Below are 24,636 nucleotides of genomic sequence, written 5' to 3' on the forward strand. Positions count from 1 at the left end.
CCACCCCTTTTGCAACAGGGGAGGCGATTGTTAAGAAAATCCCATAATTCTAGAAATAAACATTTTCATCCATACACAGAGGTATACCCAATCGATTTGATCAAATCGATAACAAATTTCGGTAGCTTAAATTGTCACAATTCTAATATTCCAATTTTCATTACTCCATGTCATTTGCATAATGAATATAATTAAGGGTGGAAGTTGTAGCATTTTCCGTCTCATATTTGGTAGGTGACTTTTATTGATTGCTAATACTGCTGTTGTAGTAATCGTTTGGTGCTCTTCAAAAATTAATTCTTCCTCCTCCAGGCGGCTGAGGTATCCCCCCTCTTAAAAGCATGAAATGAACTTGTTGGGTATTTTTTGTAGTTCATAGTGTAGTGTTGTTTGTGTTATTTGTAGTGTTGTTTTGAGCTGCGACTTCTATTTGTCGAGGATCGAGTTCTGTTAGTTGAGGCCTGCTCTTGCAGTTGGTAAGCCAGTGGGTGAATTTTGAAACCAAACAGTCTAAACATCATCAATTGGTTGGTCAATTTCCCAAAAAGTACCCCAATAAACATTTAGCACTTCACTGAAACAACTAATTTCTTTAGCCTGTTAAATTTTAAGCTATTTTAACAACTATTAGGAGCCCTAGGTCAATTTGTCACTGCTGAAAAAATCGGCATTTTGCAAATATGACCAAATTTTTCAACAACCAAATGAGTTGTACGATTCTAAGATCTATCAGGTAAAAAAACGTCGGAACATGACCCCCTCCCCTCCCACAAACAAATTACAACAGTAATGAGAATTTTAAGAATGACCTGGCAGAGAAAGATGTGGGGCTCTTTTTGGGGCGATACTCTGGGTGCATCATGAAGAGCATGTGGGGAAAGGAGGTGCCGAAGTAAGCACCATCTATGTGGTGATGTCGGGAGGACTTGGGAGTGTACACATCTTGACATTTGGGACAGTACAGTTTCACCATCGCTTCACCCGGAACGTCAGACAGTCCTAGAAACAGAAAATCTCCTCCGTTAGACCCTGGCAACTGATGGAAAGTAAAATTATTGATGCATCTAAAACATCACAAGAAATTACAATGTTTGCTGCCACTTAATTCACTTTTTTTCCCATAAACTAGGAGAACTAGTTTATTCGGGATAAGATTTTCTAAATTTTGATCTATAGCTGCAAAAAACTAATTTAGTCAAGAATTTGAATTACAGAAGCATGAAAAAAATGTGTATGTGAAGACAACTGGCTGTAGATGTTGTTTGTGATCGGCACGTTGGCTCTGTAACTGCACTAAAATTTCTGTGTTAGCTAAAACAGGCAGTATTTCACCCTCACTTTGTAAGTCATTGATGTCACATATTTTACACAGCCATTAATTGTGCGAAGATCAATGCTTTGTTGCGTTTGCAGGTGATTTCAATTTGTATTGCTGATTGCGGAAGCTCAATCCTAGTTCAGGACGATCCGACCGATAGCTTTGTATGTCACTTGAGCATTTGTAGTTTCTCTTTGGTGCACCTTCCATGATCTCCAAAATTGAGCATACTATCAAAGATGGCACCAAATAACTTGGTTTTGGATTTAACTGGAATTGGTTATAATGAGGTGTGCGTCAAACTTGGCCTGCGTGCTCCAGTTTGTAAACACAGTGTCACTTGATTTCTCAGCTGATAAGTTTTCTTGATTCTCGCCAGTCGTTTAAAATATTTAGTTAAAGAGTTATTACGTCAATTTATTTTTCAACCTATGTGTGAGATGTTAACATGACTTTCAGCGGTAGACGCAGCTTTCTCACGTAAATGTCAAATGGCACTTTTGTAAGGTATTATAAAACACTTAACGACGATTTTTGGCCCCTGCGTTTGGAAAGACGTGAATAATGAACAATAAATGTCAAAAAAAATTGCACGTTTTGTCAAAAAAATGCTTAAATTCGCGATGTTTAAAAGTTGAAACCACCCCACTACCGCAACAAACTATGCAGTAACCTATTATAAAAGCCTAGAGGAGGTTCATTGACACATGGGGCTCAAAGAACTGAAAAAATGACAAACTTTCAAAAAGCTTGAAAATTATGAAAATTAGTATAAAATTGTGCGTTTTTGGCGATCGGTTGTTCGAACGTAGCCACGGGGGGGGGGGGGGAACAGTGGGGTGAGGGTGACATCGCGGTGGGGGTGGGGGCAATAATGCGGGGTGAACAGTGGGGGTGTCTTCAACTTCTGAGAACGTATCAGTTTATACCGTTTTTGAGGACAAAAAGTGAAAAACGTCAGACAAAAAATCGTTCAAGCGACAAAACGCATAAGACCGACAGGACTTATATAATTGCTAGAAACTTCGTTTGAGAGCAATTAAATATTTCTTGAACAGAGAATTATCTAGTCACCAGCAAGGCTTAAATTTTATTTTTCTATTAGAACAAATTTTGGTCCTGGTCATTTTTTCGCCACTTGGAGTAAGATGGCAGATGAAGACATTTTAGGTGTAGGTCATTTGAAGAAAAGTGCAGTCAACTGAATGTTAAATAGAAAGAAGTTTTAATGAAACTAGAAAAATGAGTCTAATTACAGAAACCGAAAGTTTGGTTTCTTTCAACTTTCAGTTATTTCTCATGATCAATTACATTATTGCTAAACTTGTAGTGTTACTGAAGTCTTAAATTATGAAAAATTATCAATAAGCAGGTATTGTTTTTATAAAGATTTAATGAGTTCGTAGTTTTATCAGTTTTCATGTTAAAAGAACGAGGCGCTCGAAGTCTCCCAGAAAGCTCCTTCAATTTTTTTCAGAATAATCCGAAAATCTATTCTTATTCAAGTCGAAATTTTCTGACATGAATCAGATGTATAATGGAATCTGTGCTGAATAAATACTCACACGAGCTGCATTGCCTGTTTTAGAACTCGAACAACAAATTAAAGACCTGTTTTTACTTTTCAATAGCAGGCTATTTTATGGTACACTGAAATCATTGTCAAAAGAATCCCTTTAGTTCTATAGAAGTATTGAAATTTCGTTGAATCGCGGTTTCTTCTTAGCCTTGCCACTTTGCAGTTGTTTCTGCATAGCGGACAAGATTATAGAGATAAGAAAGGGAAAGACTTTATTACTCAGCCAGGAGGTCAGAAAATAAAAGTATACTTCTAATCTTTATTTAGAATCTCAAATTTTAATACTGATGTTTTTGTTTGAAACTTTTCTTTGAAGTTTCTTTCTGATACCGTTGCTGAATTTTTTCACTTTTATGATTTCGTTTTTAATTCGTCATTTATATTTTGACCTTTCGGCTCACTCTGTATCAAATATGTCTTCCTGTCTATTGAAATTTCAAATTTCAACCATTCAAAAATATGACATTTTGCTGCCCCGTATAAAAACGGACAATTACACGAAAAGGTTTTATTTCAATTTAAAAAGCGAAAAGTCTCATTTATCGGTCTCAAATAATGCTCGGTGAGGGTGCAGCATTAATATATTAGCTATGTATTGAGCAACTTACCTATTGGCAACACAAGCTGATTTTCGCAATAGACGCGTGGACAATGTCCGAAATCTCCTTGCTGGTACTTCTCCAACTAAACAAGATTTGGGGATAAAATTTGATCAATGAACACAATTTTCAAATTTAGTATTACCATTTGAGAAATTCCTCTATTTGTCAAAATGTATCTGGCCTGGATGAGTCCGTACAACATTTCTGCTGCTTGTTCAATTAGATCACCCTGATTCGGGTTATCATCAGCTTCATCATCAGGTTCCAAATCCAAAATCATGTCCAAAGCCTGCCTATAATGTGGAACTTGCTCGCTAAGTCCAGTAAGATTAAACTTGTCCTGGATGTATTCCTCGTCGACCTAATAAATACATTTCAGTTAAACATCTCTCATTATTAGGATCTTTTCCAGTTGTGCCTCTAGGTTGTGAGTAAACCATCCTAGTGGGTACATATCATTTACACCCCAAAGTGCACGTGCAATTTCAATCTAAGACGGCATGTGATAAGTAACTGGACTGAGGTGCACAAATGTTAAGAGCTTGTTACTACATCTTAGGGTCAATGAATCGTCTCTCCGAATACTAACTTCACAATAAAATTCATTTCCTCTCAATCCACAGAACCACGAAATCCAAGACACTTCTTCACTACTGCTCATTTCAAACCTCAAAGAAACAAACTTATTAGAATAAGGAATTCAAAAGTAATCGCAGAATATATTCTCGCAAACCGATTCAGAGGCTATTAATTTTTATAGAAATGAAAATGGGGTACGATCCACCAAAGTTGCGGAACAATGAGGCCACAGTATCAGACATCACAGCAGCGTATACGAATTTAGCACAAAAATGCATTGTGCTAGCCAGCATTATGCCAGGCTCTAAGAGCCCCTTTAGAGCGTTGAATTAATACTATACTAATTAGGTGTCTAGCCTTCCCTCCTTTGCAATATTACATCTATAGTCAACCTCTGTTACATTTAGAATCGCGGCAGCCTCTGCAGCAAACAATTGCGCAGCGTACAAGTGCGAATCTATCTTCGTACTAACGTATGTTGTCGCGTCTGAGAATGCGCTGTCTATTTTCTTCTGAGATTTCACTTGCTAGTTCCCCTATAGTACGTGTCGCAGACGACACAAACGGAAAAGATTCAAGAGGTTTTATAAATCGATTTGCCTGGAAAACGATGAAGTTTCCCTTCAAAGCCAGGATGCCCTCAGTGTAACAAAAAACTGACGAAACCAGCTGCTGTCAGACATGGACACAGTGCATGTATGGGCTACTCCAAGGATGAGTTTTATTTTCAATATGGGTCCCAAAAACATGGTCACATTGTGCAATTTGTGTCTAGCAGTTCTAAAAAACGAAACTGTCCTCAAGGAGAACATCGTTGCTGTCAAGGCGATGGTCGGTCTTCTATCACTATTAATTCTATCTTTTCTAACTATTTCAGATGCAGGTTCTGAGCAGATTCCCTCTAATTCTCTCAATTTCAAAACATCTTTTTGCAACTTTATTCTAACACTCTATCTCTTCCAACTCTTTCATGCAACTTCTTCAATTGTTTTAATAAGTCAATCTAATAAACCAATCACAATCCATCTCTAAATATCTCAAATTCATTTTACCATATCAGAATTTCAACCAATACAAAAGTGTAATTCATATAAAATCTGGATAAGGAATTTGTATATGACACTGTGCCTCTATAAGAACAATGTGACTCTTTTAAAAGAAAAATATATCAATATGTCTCTTTAAAAGAACAATGTGCCTCTCAAAAAGATCACTGCGCCTCTTTCAAATTTTCTTGCGAGCTTTAGGTTAAAATTCGAAAGCGCCTTGCAGCAACCTTTACTTCGTGTAAGATATATAAATTATATTAAAGTGTTTTTCTTAAGCTGATTTAAGATTATTGGCCAAGTGCTTGCAAAATAGGTTGACGTCGTAAGGTGGTTGCATTACTTGGAGTTCCTCTCGTTGTGGAGCTGTAGGTCCAAGAAGCTTTGACAATTGTTTGTCCGTGATGACAATGTTCTCTGCTGTCAGTCGGTTTCCAGGTTGTAGCATAAGTTTCTGCCTTTCATCTTCTGTTACCACTAGTATTTGTCGTGGATGAATTCCGAATGAGCCCACAACAAATATTCGCATTTTTGAATATTGTCGACTATACTTTTGACAAACGTAATTTATGAGAGCGTGTAATATCATTGAGATTATAAAAGAGATTTTGCCAATTATGACAGATATTTTCCATGTGTCACTTTGCGTGAAACGATTCTCTAATCTAGGTCGAATACTCTGCATATTCATTAAAATTGGTTGGGCGATTTCATCTAATTTATTCAACGATGGTCTTTGGTGGTCAGGAATTTCTGAACTTTGGATATGTTTTTCCTCAATGAACTCTTGTCTTGCTTAAGTAATGGTCGCAAATTGTGGCAGGTTGTCAATTGCCGGAACTTTTGATAGAAGATGTTTCAAAGGGTCAGTTAGTTTAATATCCAGTTTTTGAAGCGTTGTGCTTTGGCATGAAAACGTATCTGCTCTGATTTCTAAAAATGTGGTTTCAAGTTTTGTTCCGCATTGAAGTTCAATGATGCAGACTTGGCATCCTGGTAAAGGTATTCTTTTCAATAAATCATTGTTTATTATTTGGCTTATGTACAATTTGAAACTCGATGATGCTGATCTTATCAACCACTTTCCAGTTCCCAAATTTCTCACTTTTTCTTACAGTGGCAGCTTTGCAGTTTTGATTTCACACTTTTGTAGAGCAATTAGGTGATTGTTGATCAATAGTGATCCGAGACATGTTTCCGGAGAAGTTTCTAGAAAGAAACCGTTTATACACACGGAAAAGCTGCTCGATCCGACACATCGATTGATTTCATCTTGTGAAAGTATCGCTATTTTTTGAGTAGGAGAAACTGCTTTAAAATCGGATTCAGTGATATATTGTGATGCATGACCGTCTGTTCCGTCATCAGGCATCGGTATAGGTAGTGCTTTATACAAATTTAAAACAGTCGCCGCAGTGACAAATGGAATGGCTAATGTGAATTACATCCCATCGTCAACTATGTAATTTTTTCTCAGTATTTTTGTTTCGTAGTAGGTTAAAATTTTGTGTTATTGGTATAGCCAATGAAAGACGTCCGTTCGTGTCTGATTGCCAATGGTTTACATCTCGAAGAATTTCTACTAAGTCTGATCTTGGCAGGAGTGCAATGGGAATCAATTTGTTTACCATAATCATCACTGAGTTCAAGATTGTCAGCTTATAACTGTAGATTGCAACACGGTACATTTTAAGTTCATTTAGCAAAGCTGAAAACGATCCCAGAAGACTCGCCTGTACTTGAAGCATTTGGTCTCTTGCTTAGAATAGTTGAGAGCATGCCATCAACGATCTTGAATTATTTTGGATAATGTCCACTGCTTGCATCAACACCATTGAGTGATTTTTCTGCGTTTGAATAATTCGCTTTTGCGCTGAATTTACATCTTCAAGTTGGTCAGCGATGAGATACATTTTTGAGTTGACTTTGCCTTTAACTTCCGCCCACCGGTGGTTGTTTAATTCAACCTGGGATAAAGCCAAGTTGATGTATTCACGATCTCGACTGGACCCTCGGCAGGCTCCAAAAATGCTGCCGAGAGAGCACGCTATTCCTGCTCCTGCAGTAACCGCTGTAAGTGCTCCTAAAGCAATTAAGCCGGCTCCTCTTTTTGTTCGTTCGTTATCAGTCTGCTTAGTTGTTTGCTCTTCTATTCCAAATGTTCTCCGAATCTCGATTTTCATGTTTAATATGTCGAGTTGAACTGATTTGAATTCCTTTTCTGTGTGATGAAGAAGATAATCAAAGTTTAAACTGGTTTCATTTGTTATCATGTGATCAAGTTGACAACCAAATGAATAGTCATTCCAAGAATATTTCAAAAGTAACGAAAGATTTCTGAATTGATTTTCCAACGAGACATTCAATCTTGGAAAGGGAACGAGAATTTGGATGTTCACGAATTTTTCAGCCAGTAGTAGCTTTTGTTGATATATGAAATCAATTCCTTTCTGTGGTTCGATTTTGTTGTCATTTTAGCAGATGTGCAATAATAATTCTGAGGAATATTAGGTATTTCCAGGAAATCATTTTGGAGGTTTCTTCCCGAAAGATTCAAAGCAGCAGGGCTTACTATTATTTTGAGATGGCCAGTCTAAAAAAAATTTATGCCTGCAGAAATAGACATAATTAAATAATAAATAGGCAAAAATGTCAAAGTTTTTAATGGCGGTGAACATTTTGAGGCAATGTTAAGAAACTTTTCATGACTGCTTCTGGGTGCAATAATAATCCCACGGCGAAAAAGGCGTTTTCGAAAGACAAAAACTCTGAGGATGTTGTTCTGGCAGTCTTTATTATCAAGCCTAGCTTACTTTCCTTAGGAATGTTTTGTCGTTATTTAATGGACTGTATAACTTAGTCTAAGACATCGCTACATGTAGACGTCACAAGATCTCAAGCCATCTTTTTTATCTTGAGGATCTAACTTTATGAACTGGTATTATTTCAACTTTGAAATGAATTTGCCAGTATTTTGCAAAACTTTAACTAAATTTTATTCTAAAAGAGGCGCATTTTTTTGTAAGGCACATTGTTAAGTTTCACTCACTGACAAAATAATGAAAGTAATTTTGATTATTCAGGAGCTGTAATGTTGTGCGCTTGAATTGTGCACTATGTAAATCTGCATACTGGTAATGTATTTTCAAAATACAATTGTTGATTAACACGGTAAGAAAGCTTTGAGTTCGAGAAAGATTATCTTTAAGATGTGTTTTTTCTTCACTTTGATTTATTGTTGTATTCCAAAGCAAGTTTCAACTGACTCAAATTGTTTTATGTTCTGATCAAATGATGTACTTGGAAGATGGAGTAATCGTATTTGAAGCGACTTCTTTGGAGTATCCTTGCTCTGAGTCGGAGACAATTGACTATGATAATAGTTTGGGTCGTTCTGCTGTCGGTGGGTCACTCTGGTGTTTGTTGCCGGCCATGTTTAATGGCATTAACAATGGCATTTTTAATAGCTTAATAGCGTTTGTAATAATGGGAAATTGTTGATAGATGTTGGTAAAACTCATTTTTTTTGTTTAAGTTCTCGAGTAACAGTGTTTTCTGTTTTGCAAAACTTAACATAGCAATATTTATTTTCAGATAAGGGCACAAACAAGGGCTAAATCAAATTTAGCAAGCGTTCATGAAAGATTAACAGCTTTCAATAATATATTTCGAAATCCAGAAGCATTGAAACAACTCGGTTGGGAGGATGTCCCAATTGTTGATTTAAAATGTTCTTCATTGTGGATTGAAGCTACAAATGAAATTGCGTCTGGTGGATATTCCCATTACATAATTAACGATTGGGTTAACAAACCAATTGCATTAGCAAATCACTGGCTTTTTCAGTTTGATAATAATTTCGTAAATACTTAAGTGAAATAAATAATGAAATCGAGTTTATTGAAGAAATTGATAATTATTTTCTCGTTCCTTCAAATATTATTTCCAATGGTCGAGAATCTCGAATTTACGAGAAGTTATATTTTCCCAATTGTGATACTTATAAATTTTCCCGGGTTACAGTTTGTCAGTAAAGGGTTTAGTAAACTATTTTATTCCAAATTCTCTTAAAGAGACAAAAATTGATGCTATTATCCAGTTTAATAGTTGGATTACAGATGGTCATATTGAAACCGGTGGCGATGACTCAATTTCAGTAACCCTTTTTGGTGAAAAACTTTATTTTATCTGCGCTCCTGGAACACATTCCGTAAAGTTTGAAAAATTAGTTCGAAATGTTGATGATTTTATATCGTTTGTTGAAACTGGTCCCGAGAGTTCTGTTGTAAAATCTAATATCCAATTTTACATTACACAACCAAATTAATCCTTTGTCAGCCCAGTTTGTTTTCCCATGCTGTTTTAACGTCAACTTTAGGCGCATCTTTTGTATGGGGATGGGAAGCTTGTAATTAACTCAATTTACGTTAATCGCACACTTTATCATTATGGTTCTGGTATAAAACACGGTGGTTATAAAAGTTTGTTGAATTATGCTGGGTTAAAAGGCGCTCTCCAGATTAGCAAAGAAATGGATAAAACTCGTAACGCTGGTTAGAGTGGTTTATCGGAACATTTGTACGCGTTTAAGCAGTCTGCGCAACAGTATTCAGAAAATAGTTCAAGAAAGTTTGGCCGCAAGGCTGGTATATCTGGAGCCAATAAACGTATAAAACGTAGTTCCAGGTTTCCCAAAAATAAGCGCAAGTATCTGACGGACTCTTCAAATAGAAAAGGTTCCTAAGTTTGTGTTTAGGTGACTAATTTCTTTCGAAAATAGGATTTTATATTTAGATTCATGGAAGAAGCACATAAAGAAACTCAGTTGGCTTAATTGTGAGTCAACGCAAAGCGTTGAGTTGCTAGAAATTGCTCAACTGAGTTGTACTGAGTACTGTACTGCGCTTGTTAATAAAACAAGCATTCATATGGCCTTACAAAAATGGCAGGAATCAACAGTGTTGGACGGGAAGTTCAGATTGTGAATAGTTGTTAAAGTAATTAATTCTAAATCCCCTTGTCTGTGTGTAAAGGTACAAAGTCAAAAGTTATATCAGTGGAAAGGGCAGAATTAGCCAAGAAGCGCTCAGAATGTACTTTTTTGATATTTGACTTAGGCTTCGAACAATTAGCAGACTTTGATTAATTAATGTATTAACATTAAGGAACTTGTCGTTCATGCCTAAACATTTATGAACTTGGTTTGTGGTTTGGTCTGGAATAAGTTTATTCCAAACTATCCTAAGGCAAATTTGAAATAGTTTGCTCATTCAAACATGATGGCACTGTTTGAACTGGCTTTTGACTCATAAATGGAGAGATGGAGTAATTTATAAGCGGAGAATGAATGTTGAAGAAATAATGAATGACACTTATTTATTAATTCAGATTAAGGAAAAGCAAACAATTATGAGGGTTGGAAATGCTGCGTTTGCTTACTTACGCGACCGTATCGCGAGACTGTTTGTGCTACTTGGGGGGAACTTGATGTTGTTGTTTTTTGTGGTTGTGGTATGCGTGTTTGAACTGTAAGTGCTTTGTTTGCTGTTTGTTGTTTTGCCAACTCACGTTCATGTCGCTTTTCCTTCAACATTTTGGCTAGGTTTAAAACTGGTACATTAGATGTTGTTGGAAGTTCTGTAATGTTGTTTTCATTTTGGACAGATTTAGGACTGGGCTGCAAAGTATGTGATGTGCTAGATTGTTTTTCAGAGTCGGGTGTATAAAATGGTGAAGTATCAGCTATACTTTCTGTATTAGGTGTTTTTGGCTAATCTTCTGCAGTCCTATTCCTTACAATTTTCGCTTCACGGTATGACTGAATTTCTGCTGCTTTTGTTGAATGGACTTTCACTTGTAGATTTTTGTCATAAGAAAAAGTTAATTCCTCAAGCGTGTGGTCAAAGAGGTTTGGTTCACACAGTGCCTCAGGTATCATAGGGTCTGCTGTAAACAGTTTTTCATCGATATCCCGCAGATCTTGAATTTTAAATTGTGGTTTATTGGGTTTGAGTCTAACTCTATGAACGATTTGCGTGTTATTTGTATTTACTTTTCTTATTAAATAGCTACTTCGAGTAAGAACTTTTTCAATACTAAAAAATCCTGTCCATTTGCATTCTAAGTTACTAATCTTCTCGTGTTCTGTAGAGAGTTTTGAGCTGAGCAACAAGCAATAGTCATTTAATTTTAATGGTGCAGCTTTGGCTTTTCTTTCATAATATTCCCGATATTTGTTGAAAGAATTAACTATGTTTTCTTTGGTTTGACTGAATAATGTCGCCATTTTGCTTTGAATATTGGAAATATAGTCATATTGCCATTGCTGGTGGTATATATTTTTGTTACTGAAGCGTAAATCTAATGGATTTTGCGCTATTCTACCGTGGAAGATAAATGTTGGAGGGCAAGCTACAGTAGAATGTTAACTAGTGTTGTGTTGAAACGCTGCGAAATCTACATATTTATGCCAATCCCTTGGCAGTTGGTTTTCAAAAATTCGTAAATAGCGTTTCAGTGGGCCATGGGACCTTTCTAAAGCTCCGATTGTTTGAGCGTGTTTAACAGTAGCAAGTTCAATTTTGAATTCTAAAAGCGTTGAGAGCAATAAAAATGCTCTCAACGGTTTTGTTGGTTTTGTTGACACTCCCCATATGTAGTGCTCAAAAGACTCAAAGGCTGAATATATTCCGAAGAAATCTTTGGCATAAATTGAGTGTTTAAGTTGCGCTGGCGAAAACAAATGGAAGCCAAAAGAAACAGTTGCCTAAGTTTTATCCTTGTTTGATTCTTCAGATTCTATATTGTTTTCGATTGACAAGATAAAATCCGCTGCGTAAAAGCTTGCATCACAAACAATTATGAACTGGCAACCTGGTTGAGCTCAATTCAACGACATTGAACAAGCTTTAATTAAGTCAATTTTGAGAGTAGCCAGAGATTCATGATGGTTGTTCGTAATGTTAAATTCACTTTCTTGTAGTAATAATTTGAAAAAAGGATGCAGTTTAAGTGCAAGATTTGGTATAAATTTTTGAAAATTGTGCATGATTCCAATCAATCGACGAACTTGTTTTATGGTTTTTGGCATTCTAACATTTGCAAGTAATTTTTCCAACTTTCAGTTTATTAGGACTAATGCCAGCGGCTGATATTTCATGTCCAAAAAATTGTTTTTTTGGAATGCCAAATCGGCATTTTTTGGATTGAGAGTTTAAAACCTAAACTTTGAATGCAGCGGTAAATTTGTTCTAAATTATCGATCAACGTGTTTCCATCTTTGGCACCACTTCCCAGTTCATCGAAATAAACAAAACACTTATCGCTAGCAACATATGACTGTAAATGCTTACTCACACAAGAACTGAAAGCTGTTGGTGATCGGCTGAGTCCTTGGGCTAGTTTCTTGAACGCAAAAATTCTATCTCCGAAATTAAATGCCAATAGTTGCACACTCAAATTATCCGCCATTTGCATAGAGATATAGGCTTGGCTGCAATCCATTTTTGCGAAGACGTTTTCCCTGCTAGATGCGCTGTCGCGTTGGGCATTGTTGTTATAGGATAATTATTATTGTATAGGATAATTATTATTCATGGCGTAGCAGGTGGTTTATACGTCTAAGATTGATTAAAATTCTTAGTTTTCCCGAAGGTTTTTTTTGTGCAAATTCTGGAGAAGAGTAACGTGAGAAAGGTAGAGTAGTAATAATATCGTAGTACTGCATAAGAGCTAACTCTACAATCAGTTCGTCTCTGAGATGTATTGGTGTTGCAGGGTTTGGTGAGAAGATTGGTCTGTTGTGCTCCGGTGTCAGTTTAACTGGACAGTCCATGTTTTTTCCAAGGTCCAGTCTATGTCTAGCAAATATTTTATGGTATCTGACCAACAAATTTTCCATATGTTTCTTTTGTTCATGCGAAAATAATGTGAGTCAGTCCAATCAAATTTGGAAAGAAACTTAGTTCTATTTTCTTTATCTACTGTCGGATCCAGTTTTTTATCCTGTCGTAATATCACAATAGTGTCATAAATTATTTTCCCTGTAAGTTTTGAATTGTCATGACAGTTCTCAGGTGTTGGGAGCCAAAAGCTATCTGTAGGTATCCATGTTCTAGAACTCGTTTTGTTATTGTCGTTGAAAATTTTGTTTTCTCTAATTGACGATATAATTGACGGTTCAATAGGGTGTGTATAGTTTGCTTGATTTGGCGTCAAAAAATGAACTTTGCTATTCGAGTTCGTGGTGAAATGGTAACAGTGAAAGGATTCAAGTTCAAAATTCCAATTTTCGTTCGTCTATGTGAATCAAGTTTGTTTATGGAAGAAGTGACACATAGCCTTGATTTTTTCTCGAATAAAGAAGACCGCTCAGTTATTCCAATGGCATTGTTAAATGCAATGTCTGGTTTGAGAATCGATACTTCGACAATGTCTTGATAATTTGGCTTCGGTGTTGTTTTACTTACTGTAATAAGTACTTGCTGTCATGAGTTTTCTTGGTTACATATGGAGTTGAGACTCAAGGTAACATCTAGAAAATATAATAGTTTCTTTGACGGATCAATAACAATTTGGTTTTTGATTAAGAATGGGTTACCAAGAATTGCAGTACTCATTTGATCAAGAACGAGAAACTCTTCGCTATATGTATTCAAACCAACATTTAGTTCGATAAAAACTTTTTTTAGTACTCTGACTTTTTGCCATCAGCCACATAAACTCTTTCAGGAAAATTGTTCGGTAATTTAGTAACACACGCAGGTTGATTTTGTGTAATTTTTTGAAGTATAGTTTTTGAAGTACAGTGTCAATTAAAACTTTAAAGCAATATCCTTGAAAATGTAATGGTAAATAGAAAAGATTTGTACCGGTTATCGGCACCGAATTATAACTACTGTTAGCTAGTGCTGTAAGAAAAGGATGCTGCTGCGTAATTAGTTTTTTGGGTTTGTAGCGATTGGCACATGCGTTCCTCGCTGTGGTACTGGTTTGAACCAACACTGACTCTGTATGTGGCCTGGTTGACCACAATTTCTACAAATGATCGGGCTATGACTGTGATCACGGCCGCGTTGGTTATAGAAACCACTGCCAGTATGACCGAATTGTCTTTGGTAACCAACCTTGGTGGTTCGTGGTCTGTTATTTCCGCGGTTTGAATTGAACTGTATTTGTCGTCGGCATCCAAAGTTACCTCTATGAAACCCTCTATTGTTTGACCGCTCGACCGATATATTCATTTCATTCATTTGCCTGCCGAGTTCTCTTTGACTAGAAGCTAAATTTTTATCAGCAGCCGCGTTGTTGTTCAATGCTGTTGCAAGGCTACTTGAGCTACTGTCGGTAATAGAATTGAATGCTGTCGCTTAAGCGTCTTCATCAGGCAAGATGCTTTTTAATGTTAGTCTTTTTGAGACTGACGCACATAAGTCATTTACAGTTGTTGTTTCCGGTTGCATCAGAAGCTTCAATCTTATATGCGTAAGCATTCCTGAAATAAATGCGTCCCTTATTCGCCTTGTTCGTTCTGCTGAATAATCGTTTCCTCCAGAGTCTGCAAAAGCTATATTAGCAAGTCTTGTGATGTCTGTCAGAAAGCCTTCTGGCGTCTCTTTCGTTCTTGAAACTTTAATTTGTAGAGCTCCACTCTATTTGCGCTCAAATATCGGTTTTCTAGTGATAATAACGCATTATTAAGTGTGTTTTTGCTGGCCGTTGGTAATTCCAGAAAATAGTTTAGAGCAACGCCTTGCAAATGAAGTTTTAGAAATCCAACCTGTTGGGCGTTTGGTACTTGAGCGAGGGCGATGGAAGACTCCAGTTGCTCGCGGAATACTCTAAAGTCTTTTGTAACAGCTCTCGTGAATGGGTTCAAGCTGAAGCTTTGTGGCGCTGCTGCTAGTGGAAGTGGAGCAAATCCTCGAGTCGCTGTTGCAATAGCATTTGCAGTTGCTGCAACATCTGCCATTTTGTCAAGATTGTAACTTAAATCTCAAAAAGACAAATTTTTTCTAAAAGTTCTGGAATGGGTCAATGTAAGGATAATTTAAGATGTAAGACAATGATATCAAAAAATGTATAGAGTATATAGGTATCCAATATTAATTAGGGAAAGTTGATAAGGAGAAATAAGTAATCAAGTTTGAAGCACATTTGGGGGTTTAAATGAATTATTATGTTCGCTAAATCCAGCCTCGATAAAATTGAATTAAAATCAGGGCAGGTAATATCTGTAAAACAAAAGCATTTACGATTGTCAATTGTATAAATTAAATGCAAGTTTGTTGAGGTAGAATTGATTATGTAACTGTTTAATAGACCTTCTTTGTCGCCAATTCGAATTCTCAGCTTTTTTCGCCTCACGCTCACAGATTTAAACAATTTTTCAAAAAAATATTTATATAATAAAGCTATGCGTTCTTTCCAAACAAATAATCAACTTTTGAATTGTTTAATGTATATTATCTTTCTGCTCTTTTCCTGTCAACTTCTTCTATCAATAATAATTCTATCTTTTCTAACTATTTCAGATGCAGGCTCTGAGCAGAATCCCTCTAATTCTCTCAATTTCAATACATCTTTTTGCAACTTTATTCTAACACTCTATCTCTTCCAACTCTTTCATGCAACTTCTTTAATGGTTTTCGTAAGTCAATCTAATAAAGCAATCACAATCCATTTCTAAATATCTACAAGTTCATTTTACCATATCAGAATTTCAACCAATACAAAAGTGTAATTCACATCAGAACTGGACTAGGAATTTGTATATGACAGTCGGCAAGCTCATGCACCACGGCAAGTGGCCAACAAAACCCAAAGCTAAGTATTCTGATATTTTTGAAAACTGAAGCTGCATTCGAAGTAAGGGTTTCCGGTAGTCCTGGTTGAAGGCCAGAAAAGGAAAATCTGCTCCGGAAAAGCAAAACGAAAAAGCAAATATCAAAGATAGCAACTTTCGTTTAGTTTCAGTATTGTGATCGTCAGGCTCACGCCTCTGTCAACCACCTCATCGATGTTGTCCATTTCACACATGACCTCGAAATGGTCGTACTGTTGAAGGGACCAGTGTTTTTCCAGACTTCTTCTGTAACAGTCCAGCGATGGGCTTGACACCATTTCATCTGGTAGCTGATTCCACTCATTTGGTGCCTTCACTGTGAAGTTGTGCTTCTGCAATCAAGATTTTTGCTTCTTGATAAGGATTCTGTAATGGTTCCCCCCTGTCTCTATTCGTTCCAAAGAAGCCAGTAGTAGTAGTAGATAAGGATTTTGAGGAATCACTTCAAGGGTTTGTACCCGCTTACAAGATCCAATTTAATTTAGTTTGACAAGTGCATTGCAGTGTCCACATCTGCACATGATTTTCCATCTGCACTTGTTGTTATAGTAGAATGTTAACTAGTGTTGTGTTGAAACGCTGCGAAATCTACATATTTATGCCAATCCCTTGGCAGTTGGTTTTCAAAAATTCGTAAATAGCGTTTCAGTGGGCCATGGGACCTTTCTAAAGCTCCGATTGTTTGAGCGTGTTTAACAGTAGCAAGTTCAATTTTGAATTCTAAAAGCGTTGAGAGCAATAAAAATGCTCTCAACGGTTTTGTTGGTTTTGTTGACACTCCCCATATGTAGTGCTCAAAAGACTCAAAGGCTGAATATATTCCGAAGAAATCTTTGGCATAAATTGAGTGTTTAAGTTGCGCTGGCGAAAACAAATGGAAGCCAAAAAAAACAGGTGCCTAAGTTTTATCCTTGTTTAATTCTTCAGATTCTAAATTGTTTTCGATTAATAATGTCCAAGAAATTGTATTTTTGGAATGCCAAATTGGCATTTTTTGGATTGAGAGTTTAAAACCTAAACTTTGAATGCAGCGGTAAATTTGTTCTAAATTATCGATCAACGTGTTTCCATCTTTGGCACCACTTCCCAGTTCATCGAAATAAACAAAACACTTATCGCTAGCAACATATGACTGTAAATGCTTACTCACACAAGAACTGAAAGCTGTTGGTGATCGGCTGAGTCCTTGGTCTAGTCTCTTGAACGCAAAAATTCTATCTCCGAAATTAAATGCCAATAGTTGCACACTCAAATTATCCGCCATTTGCATAGAGATATAGGCTTGACTGCAATCCATTTTTGCGAAGACGTTTTCCCTGCTAGATGCGCTGTCGCGTTGGGCATTGTTGGTAAAGGATAATTATTATTGTGTAGGATAATTATTATCTATGGCGTAGCAGGTGGTTTATACGTCTAAGATTGATTAAAATTCTTAGTTTTCCCGAAGGTTTTTTTTGTGCAAATTCTGGAGAAGAGTAACGTGAGAAAGGTAGAGTAGTAATAATATCGTAGTACTGCATAAGAGCTAACTCTACAATCAGTTCGTCTCTGAGATGTATTGGTGTTGCAGGGTTTGGTGAGAAGATTGGTCTGTTGTGCTCCGGTGTCAGTTTAACTGGACAGTCCATGTTTTTTCCAAGGTCCAGTCTATGTCTAGCAAATATTTTATGGTATCTGACCAACAAATTTTCCATATGTTTCTTTTGTTCATGCGAAAATATTGAGTCAGTCCAATCAAATTTGGAAAGAAACTTAGTTCTATTTTCTTTATCTACTGTCGGATCCAGTTTTTTATCCTGTCGTAATATCACAATAGTGTCATAAATTATTTTCCCTGTAAGTTTTGAATTGTCATGACAGTTCTCAGGTGTTGGGAGCCAAAAGCTATCTGTAGGTATCCATGTTCTAGAACTCGTTTTGTTATTGTCGTTGAAAATTTTGTTTTCTCTAATTCACGATATAATTGACGGTTCAATAGGGTGTGTATAGTTTGCTTGATTTGGCGTCAAAAAATGAACTTTGCTATTCGAGTTCGTGGTGAAATGGTAACAGTGAAAGGATTCAAGTTCAAAATTCCAATTTTCGTTCGTCGTTGTGAATCAAGTTTGTTTATGGAAGAAGTGACACATAGCCTTGATTTTTTCTCGAATAAAGAAGACCGCTCAGTTATTCCAATGGCATTGTTAAATGCAATGTCTGGTTTGAGAATCGATACTTCGACAATGTCTTGATAATTTGGCTTCGGTGTTGTTTTACTTACTGTAATAAGTACTTGCTGTCATGAGTTTTCTTGATTACCTATGGAGTTGAGACTCAAGGTAACATCTGGAAAATATAATAGTTTCTCTGACGGATCAATAACAAATTGGTTTTTGATAAAGAATGTGTTACCAAGAATTGCAGTACTCATTTGATCAAGAACGAGGAACTCTTCGCTATATGTATTCAAACCAACATTTAGTTCGATAAATAATTTTTCTAGTACTCTGACTTTTTGCCATCAGCCACATAAACTCTTTCAGGAAAATTGTTCGATAATTTAGTAACACACGCTGGTTTATTTTGTGTAATATTTTGAAGTATAGTTTTTGAAAGTGCATTTGAGAATGCCCCAGTGTCAATTAAAACTTTAAAGCAATATCCTTGAAAATGTAATGGTAAATAGAAAAGATTTGTACCCGTTATCGGCACTGAATTATAACTACTGTTAGCTAGTGCTGTAAGAAAAGGATGCTGCTGCGTAATTAGTTTTTTGGGATTGTAGCGATTGGCACATGCGTTCCTCGCTGTGGTACTGGTTTGAACCAACACTGACTATGTATGTGGCCTGGTTGACCACAATTTCTACAAATGATCGGGCTATGACTGTGATCACGGCCGCGTTGGTTATAGAAACCACTGCCAGTATGACCGAATTGTCTTTGGTAACCTTGGTGGTTCGTGGTCTGTTATTTCCGCGGTTTGAATTGAACTGTATTTGTCGTCGGCCTCGAAAGTTACCTCTATGAAACCCTCTATTGTTTGACCGCTCGACCGATATTTGCATTTCATTCATTTGCCTGCCGAGTTCTCTTTGACTAGAAGCTAAATTTTTATCAGCAGCCGCGTTGTTGTTCAATGCTGTTGCAAGGCTACTTGAGCTACTGTCGGTAATAGAATTGAATCCTGTCGCTTAAGCGTCTTCATCAGGCAAGATGCTTTTTAATGTGAGTCATTTTGAGACTGACGCACATAGGTCATTTACAGTTGTTGTTTCCGGTTGCATCAGAAGCTTCAATTTTATATGCGTAGGCATTCCTGAAATAAATGCGTCCCTTATTCGCCTTGTTCGTTCTGCTGAATAGTCTTTTCCTCCAGAGTCTGCAAATGCTATGTTAGCAAGTGTTGTGATGTCTGTCAGAAAGCCTTCTGGCATCTCTTTCGTTCTTGAAACTTTAATTTGTAGAGCTCCACTCTATTTGCGCTCAAATATCGGTTTTCTAGTGATAATAACGCATTATTAAGTGTGTTTTTGCTGGCCGTTGGTAATTCCAGAAAATAGTTTAGAGCAACGCCTTGCAAATGAAGTTTTAGAAATCCAACCTGTTGGGCATTTGGTACTTGAGCGAGGGCGATGGAAGACTCCAGTTGCTCGCGGAATACTCTAAAGTCTTCTGTAACAGCTCCCGTGAATGGGTTCAAGCTGAAGCTTTGTGGCGCTGCTGCTAGTGGAGGTGGAGCAATTCCTCGAGTCGCTCATGCAATAGCATTTGCAGTTGCTGCAACATCTGCCATTTTGTCAAGATTGTAACTTAAATCTCAAAAAGAAAAATTTTTTCTAAAAGTTCTGGAATGGGTCAATGTAAGGATAATTTAAGATGTAAGACAATGATATCAAAAAATGTATAGATTATACAGGCATCCAATATTAATTAGGGAAAGTTGATAAGGAGAAATAAGTAATCAAGTTTGAAGCACATTTGGTGGTTTAAATGAATTATTATGTTCGCTAAATTCAGCCTCGATAAAATTGAATTAAAACCCGGGCAGGTAATATCTGTAAAACAAAAGCATTTACGATTGTCAATTGTATAAATTAAATGCAAGTTTGTTGAGGTAGAATTGATTATGTAACTGTTTAATAGACCTTCTTTGTCGTCAATTCGAATTCTCAGCTTTTTTCGCCTCACGCTCACATATTTAAACATTTTTTAAAATATATATATATATATATATATAATAAAGCTATTCGTTCTTTCCAAACAAATAATCAACTTTTGAGTTGATTATTTGTTTGGAAACATCTTCTATCAATAATAATTCTATCTTTTCTAACTATTTCAGATGCAGGTTCTGAGCAGAATCCCTCTAATTCTCTCAATTTCAATACATCTTTTTGCAACTTTATTCTAACACTCTATCTTTTCCAACTCTTTCATGCAACTTCTTTAATTTTTTTAGTAAGTCAATCTAATAAAGCAATCACAATCCATTTCTAAATATCTACAAATTCATTTTACCATATCAGAATTTCAACCAATACAAAAGTGTAATTCATATCAGAACTGGATTAGGAATTTGTATATGACAGTCGGCAAGCTCATGCACCACGGCAAGCGGCCAACAAAACCCAAAGCTAAGTATTCTGATATTTTTGAAAACTGAAGCTGCATTCGAAGTAAGCGTTTCCGGTAGTCCTGGTTGAAGGCCAGAAAAGAAAAATCTGCTCCGTAAATGCAAAACGAAAAAGCAAATATCAAAGATAGCAACTTTCGTTTAGTTTCAGTATTGTGATCGTCAGGCTCACGCCTCTGTCAACCACCTCATCGATGTTGTCCATTTCACACATGACCTCGAAATGGTCGTACTGTTGAAGGGACCAGTGTTTTTCCAGACTTCTTCTGTAACAGTCCAGCGATGGGCATGACACCATTTCATCTGGTAGCTGATTCCACTCATTTGGTGCCTTCACTGTGAAGTTGTGCTTCTGCAATCAAGATTTTTGCTTCTTGATAAGGATTCTGTAATGGTTCCCCCTGTCTCTATTCGTTCCAAAGAAGCCAGTAGTAGTAGTAGATAAGGATTTTGAGGAATCACTTCAAGGGTTTGTACCCGCTTACAAGATCCAATTTAATTTAGTTTGACAAGTGCATTGCAGTGTCCACATCTGCACATGATTTTCCATGTGCACTTATTGTCTACGTTAAAGGGTTTTTCAAAGAAACGATGGTAGATTATTTTCAGCGTAGTTTCGTTCAGCATCGTTCCTTAGTCCTCTTACACTTGCAAGACGTAGTTGAACAGTATTTTGTTTCGTCGAAAAGTTGTCGTCAGTTTTACGGAGTCCACTTTTCGGACCTTTGAATTCCCCTCTCTGTGCTTGTTATGTCGTTTCAGCAAATTCATCAGATTTAGGTTGAATTTTAACGTCATACTGGTTTCTGAGGAGCGCCAGTAAGAAAAGTAAGTTGTGCATTTCGATGTAAAGACAGAGGGGGAGTAAATTAAGCTCTAGGAGTTGGTCTTCGTATGCTTCATTTGTTGCCAAGATCCATTTGGTAACCACTTTTTGGTTATGTTCAATTTCATAAATGTTTTGCCTGTTTGGGCACCACGATTGTTTGAGCATACTTCTCCGTCAGTATCTTGTAGATCTGTGTCATCCTGCCTCTCATCCAGCGATAGTCTAATCTTAGAAACATGAGTAACTTCAGTCTCTCTGGGTAGTTGTTTTCTCGGATCTCTCCCAATATGCGGGTAGCTCGACGTTGTACATTTGCTATGAAAATTACGTGTTCCCTCATTAGGGGACAGCAGACTAGAATAAAAGCCGCCCGTGCGCAATACTCTATGTCTTTGGCTAATTGAGCGTGGTACTTGTTTATAATGCGAAGTTAGAAGTTAAATTATTAAGCATATCAATTTGAAGAAAAGTTAGTTCAAATAAACTGAGATCTAAAAGAGTGGTTAGCTCTGATGGTAGGTTCGGTGTTCAATGGATGAATTCAACCCTCGCTTTGGTCGGTACTCAATTTCAGCTCCATCATCTTGGCAAATTAGCCAAGTCAATAATGATATGTGTTATGAGTTCCGTCGATTTAGATCGAAGCCCCAGTTTTGTCTAATCAAAGTTCTATTTTCTTTTCTGACCTCTATCAAACTTGTGTCAGCCTATCAATCCTGAATTAGGTAATAAATCAAGTTTTATACTAAACTAAAATTTAAACCCTGAAACCCAATGTTTTTAGTATATTTTTTTGTATGCGTGTGACACTCACACTGACTCTTCTTAACGCAAGAATAGAGTGCCCGACTCGCTCAAAATCAAACCATATTTTCATTCACAGTTCTTGTTATATGAACGTCTTACTATACGAATAGATTGTAGCTTCATATGGAAAAGTTAATTATCAGTTATTGTCGCTCATAATTATTTCTGCCTCGTCAAGTCTAAATCTCTTGTACGCTTCTCGCACCGCATCATTTGTCAGGATCTGATATTCCCGGTTGATGTTCTTGTAAAGATCTTCGCCTCTACCAGCATAAGGGTGCGTCAACAGGCTCATTTCGCGTTAGTGTTTTTTGATCTGATCTTTTGAAGCAAAATTTTTTACCAACAAAATCTCATATAGCGTAGCAAGCCGGTTTATAAAGTTTTTGCTTCAAATATTGAATAAACATATGTCCCTTTCTTAAAAAATTCCTTTTGTTGATCAATGACAGAAGTTTTTTCCGGCATTCGTTGACTAAATACTGGTTGTAGAGTTCCAATTGCTCCAGCTCTGACCGCAATTCGTCATTAATGTTCTCCATTTTTTTCGATGGTTTTGCCCTTTTCAGTAGCGTTGACTTTGAAATTGGCCAATTCTTGCTCCGATATCTCAATAGATTGCTCCTGTTCAGCATTTCTGGCTGCTGCTGGCTGTTATCTCGTAACGCCTCACACTTGGCGTTCCAATTGCCCAATACTTCTTTTGCTGCCTCTTGGGCCAAGTCACAATGAATATCCAGTGTTTGTGGAAGCTCGACGAGGTCTTTTTGAAGTGAAAAATTTGTACTCTTCGAATACTTTAACTGCGAGCACTGATTTTGCAGTTCCACTTCAGTCTGCAGAGCACGGGACCGAATATTTAAGTGTGCCAGTAGTCATAGCGTATACAATTTTCGAGTCCGCGAAAGAAAAGATTCCAATCGGTACAACCCGGGGGAAAATCAGAAGTAACTTTCCACAATTGTGACATATAATAAACATATTTACAAATCTGTGGAATCTCGTTGCCCGCTATAATAAATAAATAAAACTATTTTGCTTCTAAGGTTTCTTGATATTTTTTTGGTCTTGAACTGAAGACAAATTTTTTGTTCTCGAACTCGAGACGTCCCTTTTCTTTGGTCTTGAACTCCGCGATAGTTGTTGCCAAGACGCTCCAATAATAACTAATCCTAAATCAATGAACATTTTGGGAAATTTTTCCTACAAATTGAAAACTGAAGTAGACTTTTAAGACTGGCACAGCAAGGTGTTTCGCTTTTAAGCAAATGTATAAATTTTCAGGTTTTTATATTACCCAAAAATGTTATTTCATATGCTAGAGAAATTTCCTCTTGAAACTGGTCATTCCAGTGAATAAAATTTTCATGACTGCATTTTCCATCCGAATCTTGGAATGCTTCCCGATTGATAATTCCTTTACTTAATGGCAAATGGTTTGAGCAATTTGACACTGTTTTATATCTGATGCCAAGAAAAGGCTGCGATGCAGGTTTTCATCACTTACTTTTAAGTTACTGTTCATCGACAACTGATATATCTTACGATTGAATTTCTTCAGCGTTTCGCCATATTGTTGAAAACTGCCTTGTTCTAATCCGATAACATTTGCTTAGAGCGGCTTGCATGCAGCGATTGTATGATTACGATACTAAATTTTTGTAATAGGGTTCATATATCTGATAGAAGAAAAGTTCTGACCCTCTACTAACACAGAAACTTCTTCTTAACAAAAAGTAAATTTAGGTATTTTTGCTATCATCTCAGCACATATATGAACATGTAAAACAAATTCTGCTCTTTCAACGTGAGTTCCTTTCTCCAAGAGGTTTCCTGGTGGACTGACAATGTTTTTAGAAATTTCAACCTGTGTTTGAATTTTCATTTGTTAAAATTTGCATTGAAGCGTTCTAATTTTCTATGATACAATGAGAAGTTCTTTGAGAAGTTTAAAATTAAAGGTGTCAATAACGCTTTAATGAATTACCTCCATGGTTATTTTAAGATTACCAGTTTTCAGTTCTGAACTTTCTTGGCGTAAAAAACACCGGGGTCTCCGGTTATTATCACCTGCTGTACACACAAACTAATTGTTTTTTCCTCTAAGATTTCTAATGCAAAATCTAATATTTGTTTTTGTGTAAAAATTTTCCGCTGATAAAAGTGGTGTTGTTGTTAACAAAAAATCTTTGGAGGTTCCCCCTACTAAATTGTTTGATTGTCAACTTGATTTTCAAAAAATTTACTAAGTCGTCTTTATAAATGGGCTTTTGAAAAAAAACAGTTTCCGAGAAACCTAGGGGATCCTTAAAATTTAATAAGTTTCTTTGCAGTAATTTTCCCCAAATTTTTCCGATGTTAATTTTTGAAATAATTACCACATTTCCAATAAACCACTCTAGAGACATCGAATCACAGG

The 24,636-nt window shown here is 36.6% G+C and overlaps 2 protein-coding genes across 2 annotated transcripts in view; both read right to left on the minus strand.

The window, feature by feature from the left end:
• The window catches only part of LOC142341539 (FK506-binding protein 2-like), a 390,606-nt gene that overhangs the window by 12,773 nt on the left and 353,197 nt on the right, over positions 1-24,636 (minus strand). The gene's annotated exons all lie outside the window — the stretch shown is intronic.
• Positions 113-24,536, minus strand: LOC142341538 (casein kinase II subunit beta-like). The gene is made up of 6 exons (XM_075392549.1): positions 24,530-24,536; positions 4,089-4,169; positions 3,642-3,860; positions 3,506-3,581; positions 810-999; positions 113-510 (listed from the first exon to the last, which is right to left on the minus strand). Exons 2-6 carry the CDS (start codon positions 4,158-4,160, stop codon positions 396-398), a joined length of 672 nt encoding a protein of 223 aa, XP_075248664.1. The 5' UTR covers positions 4,161-4,169; positions 24,530-24,536; the 3' UTR covers positions 113-395.

The sequence above is a fragment of the Convolutriloba macropyga genome, chromosome 6, assembly GCF_964194025.1.
Source record: "Convolutriloba macropyga chromosome 6, txConMacr16.3, whole genome shotgun sequence".
Classification (NCBI taxonomy): domain Eukaryota; kingdom Metazoa; phylum Xenacoelomorpha; order Acoela; family Convolutidae; genus Convolutriloba; species Convolutriloba macropyga.

Coding starts and splice junctions, on each gene's coding strand:
- LOC142341538 (XM_075392549.1), bottom strand. CDS start 4,160: ATGAGCAGTAGTGAAGAAGTGTCTTGGATTTCGTGGTTCTGTGGATTG. Junction 3,861..4,088: donor GAAATGAATTTTATTGTGAA/GTTAGTATTCGG, acceptor TGTATTTATTAG/GTCGACGAGGAATACATCCA. Junction 1,000..3,505: donor TCAGCTTGTGTTGCCAATAG/GTAAGTTGCTCA, acceptor TTCTGTTTCTAG/GACTGTCTGACGTTCCGGGT.